We start from the raw sequence: 10,263 nt of genomic DNA on the forward strand, positions 1-10,263 counted from the left end.
TTAAAGTCGATAAATACTGTGCATCGACCTATCGAGTTGCACATGCTTCAGTCTTTTGTATTCTGTACAAATGTTTAACAAATTTAAAGGTTTTTTTAATTATAGACACTATACAAGTGAGAGTGGAAAGTTATTATAAAAAGAGTATAGATTAATTTAGTTATCTGTGATCTAGAACGTGGCGGCAGCCAGATATTTACAAATGTCACCAGATGTTAATGTAAAATTTACATTGTAAATTGAAGTGTATTGATATTTTAACATTTTGCTGCGTAATTTGCCACTGTACGCTTGACACCAAGTGAAATTGATAAAATGGATAATGATTGTTTTAAAACACCACCAAATATGGTTAATTCAAATCACGCTAAACAGGGCCAGCCCAAAAACAACAATAACGAGATTCCGATGTCTTTGCCGTCGTTAACGCAGTCGCCGTCGCCGTCACAGAAAGCAGCAACAGCGTCCAAACGGATTATTAATAAAATACCATTGGATTTTAAAAAATTAAAAGAAGCGGGCTTAGATAGGAAACTGGCGGAAGTATTGAGCAAGCAAAATTTGTCTTCGACAAAGAAAATTGCATCAGCAACAACATCGTCGGCGTCAAGTTCTGCATCTACTTCCTCCGCTGCCGCTGTCGCTGTCCCTGCCTCTGCAAAGCTGTCAACTGAGACAGCATCCCTAACACAAGCGCAACGACAACATGGACGTCAGTCGGGTAATTAAATTAAATTATTGTCATATTTGACACAAAGCTATAAACAAGAAACTCGAGCCAGATTTTTGTAAAATTGTCTTAGACATATGTCTTCTTATGTCTCTGTTTTGGCTGCATGATTCAGTGATTGCTCGGTGGCGCTGCTCACTGAGTTCGCGCACGTTTTTACAGCAGCTGATTTTTGGTTAGGACCGGGTTCGATTCGGGACATCCCTATGAATAAAAAAAATAAAAATTTTTAAAGCCACACAAATATAAAAAAAATTTCAATTTATTTTTGTTGATTGTATTTATAATACATGATTTTATACAACTCTCAGCACTAACCGCATTTATTAAAAATAAAAAATAACAGATTTTTAGATTAATTAAATTGAATGTTTTATAATTAAAATATAAAAACGTATAAGATTTTATTGACTGCTTGGTAAAGTATACTTTTTAAAAATTTAATCTAAACTTATATCATGCAAGAGCTAAATAAAACTATTTACCATTTGTTTGAAAAATAAATCCATTCCTGGATATATAATATTACCGCATAACCCTATGTGGCATATTAATTTTTTTTTTGAGCCCCATTATCGTTTAATTTGTTCAAGTTGTCACTCCCGACATATTGATGAGGTTTCTTTCAGTGGTGTAGCATGTTAATGTGCGGGTTGGGATGTTACACTTTTTAAAAGTAGACCGTTGGCCAGGGTTCAATTCTCAGTGTAGGTGAGGTCATGATTTTCACTTGAAGTGACTTCTATAAATAAATAAATAAATGTTTTTGTTTTTAAATTGTTAGTAAATTAAATTATAAATTATAGCATATTTAATAAATTAGATTTTAATTTTAAAATTAATAATAAACACCTATATAAATTTATTTTAAATTTGTTCTTGTGTTAATTAAATTACAGCTGCTTTGCCTGTCAGAAAAAAAACAGCTCCTAATTTGGTTGTCGTGGATGAACAAACGCTGCACGTTAAGGCCCTGATTAAAAATAAAATACTTAATAAATTGGCAAAATCTCCTGTGACAACAGCAACAACAACAACAACGACAGCAGCATTGCCGATTATCAGCTCTTCACCAAAAAGCAGCTTTTCGGCACCTATTGCAAAAGCGGATTTAACAGCGCCTCCCAAGTTGCTGCTCAATCTAGTGAATCAGTTGCCCAAACATCGGGCAATGTGTGGCGTCAGGAGTCCACCGACAAGGGCAAGACAACCGGAGTCAACATTACATCCAAAAGTACATCAGCATCCATCATCATCATCAACACAACAAAGGCCACCACGACAGCAGCATACTCAGCCAGTGGAAAGTCCAAATCCAAAACCCTTAATTGTGCTGGAAAACAAGGTATTGGCGCCCAATGAAAAGATCGATGTGAGCGTTTTGCGTCTGCCCAAGATGCACTCGACTGAATTGACTTCCATAGCTGTTCCTTTTCCGGAAAAACTGAGCGAAATGCCGGAGAAGTCCACCGTGAAGGCTAAGAGTGCTCCCCGCTTGGGCGCAAAGAAGATTATACTTAATGCCAACAAGCTGAAGGTGCCACGCGAGCAGCTCGCTCAAATGGCCAAGGACATTAGCAATCAGGCGATGCAACGGATGCCACAGTCTGTCGCAAAACCCATTGAAGATGTCCATTCAATTTCCAGTAACATTACAGGAATGTCTTCCCCAACAAATATTGAAACATCGTTGATTACTTCAAATTCCAAAACGACAAATATTCAAACATCTTCGATAAGTTCAGTCGTAGCTGATGCTTTACCAACTCCCAAGTCGACGTCAGCTAATGTAACGTTAACCACTCCCGCTGAGGTTGCAACTGCTCCAAGCAATAGTAAATCTTCATCATCATCATCTTCCGATTGCTCAAATAATGTAATCTCTGCCGTAGATTTCATAGCACAGCTTAAAGCCAACAATTCCCTGAATCTAACCAAATATATGAATCTATCTGCTGAGGAGATGAGCATGAATGCGCTATTTAGTGGCTGTGAAACTGCTCTGCCACTTCCAGGGGAAAGCAAAGCTGAGGAGGAGTTCCCTATTGGAAAAATATTGAAAATGGAGGACATGGATATACTGCATTCCACAATGAATGTAGATGAGAATGAGTCGAATGTCTTGTGCATCAGTCCGAATGCCATTAAACTGCAGAAAAGCATAGAAATTGAAGAACCAACTGTTGATAATAAAACTGCATCTTGGGAACAAGAATCTGTTTCTCTGAAGGAAACCTCAGAACCGCTTAGTTTAAAAGACAATCCTAGCTTGGCGGCAGCTCCAACTTTGATGGTAACTTCGCCTCAAGAGGAGACTAAGAAGTCTGAGGAGCAAGAAGAGGAAACGCCCTTAGCTCAGTTAACGCCTCTAGCTCCACGACTACCCCTTAGACCCAAAAAAGGTAAAATCAATTTGGTGCAGCGGAATAAGAGAGCAAGTGCTGAAAAATTTAAGAGCCCTGAGGAGACTGTCAAAAAAACAGACATGGAGACTGATCATGAAAAAGATCACGTTAGCAAAGCGGATATCCCAGAAGACTTAAATACAAAACACAATGTAAACTCTGTTAAAAACGAGGAAAATGTAAAGGAAAAATGTAATTCTAATTTAGATAAATTCAGTGAAGAGAATATATCAAATATAGCACATGATCAGGATAAAATATGTGCAGAAAGCAGTACAAAATCTCTTGTTGAAGAGCAAAATATAAAGGAAATAGAAAAAACAAATTTAGATAAAGCTATTGAAAACGAATTTAACATAATGAAAATAGATAACATCACAAAAAATAATATGTCGAAAAAGGAAGAAGTTCAGGATAAATCCGGAGCAAATAAATCTGTTTATAAAAATACAAATGCAGAAATTGTTAAGAATGAAAGAACAACTAACATAGATACAACTATCAATAGCGTTGTAAATATAGTTTATAATATTAGCGAACAACAAATTCCAAAACAGGTAGAATTAAAAAATCAGACGGATAATAGAGAAATTAATTATGAAGTTGTACAGAAAAGGAGTAAAATTAACTTAGATACAGAAATTGAAAGCGAAGTAAATATTGATACTATAATCACCAAGGAAAATGCCCCAAGAGAGGCAGAAGTTCAGAGCAAAATAGATGCACATCGCAAAAATTCTGTAGATAAAGAAGAAATTGAAGAAATTGTAAAACAAAATATTAAAAATAACTTAAATGTAAATGAAGATATCCAGGTAGATCCAGTAAAGATAACTACATGTATAAAAACTGAGAATAGTTTAAGCAATCAAGAGTTGGGCCCTAATGACAATGTGATCACGTCCAATAAAGATCCAGACATAGAGCTCACAGCTTCTGAAGAAATTGCAATTGAAGCAGAATCGGAAGACGCAGCTTTAAATACCACAAAAGAAAGAGACCTAACGCAATTCTATCATCCACCGAAAATGCCAAAGCTTAAAAAAAAGATTAACAATAATGATGAAGTGATCAATTGCAATGATATCATAGCTGAAACAGAACCTACCATATCGCTGGTAAGGATTCTCTCACAGGAGGAACCAACTCCACAGGGTGAAGCTCAATTGCCATTTCGTCAAGATCCCAAGAAGATCATTTCCGCAGAGAATAGTTCTAAGGAAGTAACGGGAATTCAAAACTTGTTGAACAAACTGACAGCGGAAAATGTGATGCCGCCGAGCAAGGAGATCAAAACGGAGGAGCCTGTAAAAGCGCCCAGGAAGAAACTGGTGAAAACAAGGCCTGTTCTGAGTGCCAAGAGAGCATCGAAGGCTGTTTCATCCAAGGCGGAAGCACTGCACCCACGAAAGCGAGCTCTGCTTGCGGAAAGTAAAGCAAATGGAGCACATCGAGTACCAACATCGAGCACAAGTGATGATGATGGGGATATGTTTCATGGTTTCGATAATGAAGCTTCAAGCAGTAAAATAGTTACGGATTTAAAGAATATTGGAACAGACATTAGTGATGATGCCACGCCCGATTACGACGAGACTGAGGAGGATCCTCAGCCAGAGGAAATATCGCTGACCAAGAAACCAAAGACTAATCCAGAGCAAAAGCTAGAGAAAATCATAGAGCAAACCGAAAGCAAGGAAATAGAGGAGAAATCAGAGCCGGAATTGAGGAATGATACTACAGAATCTCTGGATAATTCTCAGCTGGTGGATCCGGTAGACGTCAAGAAAAAGCGAGGTCGTCCATTTAAAAATGCCAACAAAAAGCCAGAGGAAGCTTTGACTGTGCAAGAGACTAAAGACAACGCAACGCCTTTAACGCGTAAACGCAAGCGTCAGAGTAAAGATATTAACAAAGATGATGCACAGTCCGAGTCTATGGAGGTTTTGCCATTAGTTCAGCCGGATTCATTGAGTGCAGGTGAGGAAACTCCTGTGGCAAAGCGACCACGTAAAAGACGCTCTAAAAATGCAACTGTGGTGATAACAACCAATGAACTGGACACAATTACGGAACCGGAACCAGAATCAGAGATAAAGACTGTAAAACGACGTGGACGAAAACCAAAGACGACACCAGATGCCATTGAATCCACCCCAGACACTATGACGACATCCACACCAGATGCATTGATGACATCCACACTAGATGCAATGATAACATCCACACCAACAGATATGGTCACGCCCAAGAAACGGGGTCGTAAACCAAAATACCTTGATCTATTGTCAAAAAAAGTAAAATCCGAGGAAATGGCTGAGAATACAGATGAAACGGTGGGAATTGCGAAACATGAGGGTCCAAATAACTGGCCACATGCACCGGACTTTGATCTCCGTCTGCTGCTGATACGTAATCGCGATCAGATGGAGAGCGGCGAGGATGTGCGCGAGGATGGTCGAGGCGAGGGATCGGAACAATGTGGATTGTGTTTGGTGCGCTGTGATAAGAATGATTGGCAGATGCATCTCAGTGAACACTACGGCGTTGGCTGGACAACTGACAAGACTCCTATGGTGAGTAACAATATCTAATAATAGTTGCAACACAGAGAACTTATCTTAAATTTTCTGTAGATTATTACAAGGGGTATATTGATTAACTGGATGACCAAATATGCGAAAAGAGGCATTCGCTTGAAATGTCGTCTCTGCGAACGATCGTTTGGATCAGGTCTGGGTATGCTGTTGCATCTAGAGGGCTGTGGTGTAATACAGGAGCGCGTTGAGTGCGAGATATGCAAGAGAAGCTACTCCAAGTTATTTATTGTGACGCATTCTCGCACTTGTTCCCAAAGTAAAGAGCTGAGGGAAACCAGCGTTGAGGCAAAACCTGATGAAAGTATTAAAGCAACAGTTTTCAGTAATGCTGGACGCGCCAAGCGACAATCCACAATTAAGTAAGTACGCATTTGACCCTTTAGGACTTACTTTAAAAGTAATGAACTGAAATAAGTCAAATAATTTTTTCTGAGATGAATTTGGGCCACTGAACACAAAAATGAGCTTAGAAACTGTGTAGCAGGTTTTGTTTACCTGTAAAGTGAGAAAATGTAAATAAAATTCAAATATTTATTTTACTATTTAGACAAATATGCCATTTAATTTAACTTGTAATTAAATTTACCTTTCACGAAAAATTAATAGGTTCAATTTATCGGCTAATTTTTAAGTTTTATTCATACAAAAAACTCACATTGTAAAAGATAAAATTAAACGCGGAAAAAATCACATGGCATGTGCAAGAAAAAAAGTACATTTAAAAGCTTTTGAAAGACTTAAAGCATTTGCGAATTATAAGCTGCACTTATAAACAACAGTCAAAAATAATGAAATTTTGAATGAAAAATGATAAACTACTTTTAAGTTATTGCAATTAAAAGGATGAGGCACGCTTAGAATTAGAGGGTTAACGATATCACAGTCGTGCTTATCTCAAATCTCTTCTTTTGCAGAGCTGAAACGAAACTCCAGAAGATTGCGGAACACTTGAAGAAACCAGATGAGAAGGCTAACAAAGATTTCGATGCCGATTCATCGGATTATGATGTAGCCGCCGATAAGGAATCTTCGGAGGAATATGAATCGGAAGGCGTTGACTCCAATGAGGATGCTGATCAAACTAACGACGATAACAAATCGACTGCGGATAGCAGTACTATAAAAAAAAACCGGAAAAAAGGGAAAAAACGATGCTCAAGTGAAGCTAGTGTAACAACATCAAAGCCTTGTAAGTTATTTTTAATTAACGGAAATGAATTAATTTAATAATTTTATTTAATTTATTGTTGCAGCAGTAGTAAAAATCATAAAATCGGGAATTGAGACAGGAGATCGCTGGAAATATTTGTAAGTTTTCAAATCAATAAAATAACTTGTTAACCTTTTTTTTATATCTTTAAAATGTAATATCTTTCTTTATGTAGCATCAAAAAGAACTATACCTGTGATGCGCTATATACTCATCTGTTGCCACGTTTTGAGCAGCTGTTGCCTGCCGCTGCCACAAAACTTTTACCGTCCAGGGAGTCCACCTCAATGCGCTATGCCTATGCCTATGATAACGAAGATAACAACGAATGGATACAGCTGGCGCCGCTTGAGAGTTTTAATACGAAATGTAAGTGAATTCTTTTGTAACTTTAGCACTTTATTAATGTATTTCATGTTTATTTTAGCTGAATATTTTTGCCATTTGGGTAAACCCGTTAAGGAGGTGGCATGGGTTCCGTTGCCTCCGTCTGTTAAAACGCAATACTTGTTGTGCTCACAGCGCTCCAGGATTCATGGATTTACTCGTCAGTTTAAGCACAAGCAAGAGGATGATCTATTGCTGCTTCTGGAGTGTTCAATGTCGTCAACTGAGAAGGACAACACATGGCCATTGCAGACACGTCTACATTATGGCATACATGTGCTGCAGGGACCAGTTAATACCTTTGCATTTATGCCCAGTGGTGGATATGATAAGTCTGCCAATCGCATGGCCCTTCTCGCCGTGGGCAGCTCATCAAGTGCGGTAATTTATGCACTTCCCTTAGAGTTGGCCCATTTAGACAACAATGTCACGTCAAAAGATGCAGTTGTCGTCTTAGAACCTGTGATTACACTCACGCTCGATATAGATAATCCTGTTCAGGATCCGTGTACCAAAATATGCTGGTCACAGGTAAGAGGCATTAAAAAATAGACAGACTTACGGCGTTTATAAAAAATCAAATCTTATTTGCTTTTAGGCCTCCGGTCATAATCTGCTTGTGACTGGCTATGCCAGTGGAAACATTGCTTTCTGGGACATTGCGGATGAAGATGGATTCAATTGCTTTACGCAGAATAATCAACGTCACTTACTTCCAGCAAGTTTCTTTTACTTCGGCGAACGGAACATACAATGTAGACAAAAATAGTTATAGTTTAATTATTTTTTTCTCTTTCTTTATTAATTTAAATTAATTGTATTGTAGTTTTGGATCTGCATTATGATAGCAATGGAGCACACTGGCTGGCGGCTGGCGCGGCAGTTCGTAAATTCTGGGTCTATGACATTTCCAATTGGTCACAACCAGTATCAGTTCTTGGTGATGTTCTTTACTATTTATATATGGGCTGCGTTAGTTGGTCTCCTTTGTGGGAGTCATTGACTATTGGATTTTCCGAATTGACCAGAGCTCGTAAGTTCCTTATCTAGTTAAATAATCAGCATATGTTATATGGTTTTATTATTATTTTGTAGAATTTACACGTTTGGCATCGGTGCATCCTGTGGATATTTCCTCGAGTTCAGTTACACTTGATGTGATGCTTAACAGCATACGTGCTACGCATTTTAACTGCGATCAAATTCTGCTCGCATCCATCGCCGACAATGGAGATGTCAAAGTTTTAAAAACTAATGAATCCAATTCGCAAAAGACGTTAAGACAAAATAGCGACTGCAGCCGTTTAAGCACCACTGAGGCGTGTTGTTTAAGCGACGTTGCAGAACAAAACTTCGTTACACCAGAAGTATTTCAGCGAGATTATGGTCTGATATTCAGACCACTTATACTTGAACGCAAGAAGGAAACGAGTTCCGTTTACCAAAACCCAAAGCGACAACCCAGCTACAATCTAAGAAGCATGATGCGTCTTAATTGTGTGCGCTGGAATTGGAATGCTCCAGCGAGCTACTGGTTGGCCATCGGTGCTGAGCATGGATTACTACGGATCATAAATTGCGAATCATGAGCTACAAACAATGTTAGAGCGCAGAGCTTTTATGATAATGATCGTATTTATGAGATTTTATTTATAACAACGTTGATTGCATTGTAAAACCATTACTGAAATCATTTACATAATATGAATTAATTTATTAGTATTCGTTAGACATTTGATATTGTATATAAAATATATTAAATATGTGTATTTAAAATAGTGTACAAAATATATAGCATTACTAAAAGTATGAAATATATTTAAAAATCAATTAAAAATGTTTATTACATTCATACAAAATATGCGAATAAAAACAAAGAAATTGTTGACATATGAATTTATAATGGAATAAATAATAACTTCAGATTATTTTAGAGAAAACATATAAATATTTAGTAAGTTATAAAAGCTTGCGGAATTTCAGATTTGGGTAGGTAAATTCTTTAATTATATGTTTCGAATCCGCTTAATGATAAAACTATATACTTTTTTTTTGAAACAGATTAAAATTAGGAGTACTACTCGTATTTGACATTAGAAAAACTTACTCAATCACATAAGCTTTGTGAGATAAAGCTTGCTGATATTTCAGAAAATTTATAGAGTGTAGTTCCGGATCAGTGTTGTCCGAACAAATCAAAATTTTAAAACACGAATTTAATGTACAATTTTTACTTATAAAAAATATCACTAAAAGGGACTCTGTAACAATGGATGCGAGACAACAAAATGCTCTAAGTGGCGATGTGGTCACTTTGAACGAGTATCATAAGCGCTTGTCGAATTTACTGGATCGTATGGACAGGCTGGAACAAGCCCTAAAAGCGATTCCGTTAGTTCGTCCTCGACATGATAATGCTATAAAAGGTGACGAAGAATTGGAAGGGAATTCTGTAGAATATCAACAGCTGAAAGAAGATAATGAAGATGTGGTGTCGGTAGAGAAGATGGAGTTCGATGACGAAGAAAAAGATAATGTTAAAGAGAAATTTGAGGGATTAAAAGAATCTGTCGAATAAGGATGACGATGCCTTGTATGTGCTGAAATCGGTATCGACATGGTACGAGTATTAAAAACGACATTTCAAATTTATTTACAACATACATATATTTAATATATTTTTTACTACAAATATATCTGCATCGTGTGTGATATATACACACATGTATATATATAATTTTTTTAGATAGAATTTACATCAATATTTTCAAAATGGATGCAGATATTTTAACAATGATATAACGCATAGACTTTTGAGCTGTGATACGAGTAAGCAGCGAACGCTTTGAATATGTTAATATTGTTGTGTTGTTTAAAAAATTATAAAAATCGATTAGTTAATAAATATCTGTGTCTTAAAATAAAACAGGC

General features: G+C 37.0%; 1 protein-coding gene and 1 long non-coding RNA gene across 2 annotated transcripts; both read left to right on the top strand.

The window, feature by feature from the left end:
* The first annotated feature begins 86 nt into the window (after window positions 1-86).
* Window positions 87-9,087, top strand: LOC117787400. Its single transcript, XM_034625912.1, has 11 exons — window positions 87-721; window positions 1,630-3,288; window positions 3,334-5,711; window positions 5,772-6,094; window positions 6,650-6,924; window positions 6,989-7,043; window positions 7,121-7,314; window positions 7,373-7,863; window positions 7,931-8,087; window positions 8,159-8,365; window positions 8,428-9,087. Exons 1-11 carry the CDS (start codon window positions 316-318, stop codon window positions 8,919-8,921), a joined length of 6,639 nt encoding a protein of 2,212 aa, XP_034481803.1. The 5' UTR covers window positions 87-315; the 3' UTR covers window positions 8,922-9,087.
* Window positions 9,088-9,478: 391 nt separating this feature from the next.
* LOC117789230 lies at window positions 9,479-10,258 on the top strand. Its single transcript, XR_004617846.1, has 2 exons — window positions 9,479-9,952; window positions 10,079-10,258. It is a non-coding gene; the product is annotated as an uncharacterized LOC117789230 (long non-coding RNA).
* Window positions 10,259-10,263: the final 5 nt, after the last annotated feature.

The sequence above is a fragment of the Drosophila innubila genome (genome assembly GCF_004354385.1).
Source record: "Drosophila innubila isolate TH190305 chromosome 3L unlocalized genomic scaffold, UK_Dinn_1.0 0_D_3L, whole genome shotgun sequence".
In the NCBI taxonomy this organism is placed as follows: domain Eukaryota; kingdom Metazoa; phylum Arthropoda; class Insecta; order Diptera; family Drosophilidae; genus Drosophila; species Drosophila innubila.

What these genes read in the sequence shown, in the direction of transcription:
- LOC117787400 (XM_034625912.1), top strand. Translation starts at nt 316, where the DNA reads ATGGATAATGATTGTTTTAAAACACCACCAAATATGGTTAATTCAAAT. An exon ending in ACAACATGGACGTCAGTCGG is followed by an intron (nt 722 to 1,629) that starts GTAATTAAATTA and finishes ATTAAATTACAG; the next exon opens with CTGCTTTGCCTGTCAGAAAA. An exon ending in TGTAACAACATCAAAGCCTT is followed by an intron (nt 6,925 to 6,988) that starts GTAAGTTATTTT and finishes TTATTGTTGCAG; the next exon opens with CAGTAGTAAAAATCATAAAA.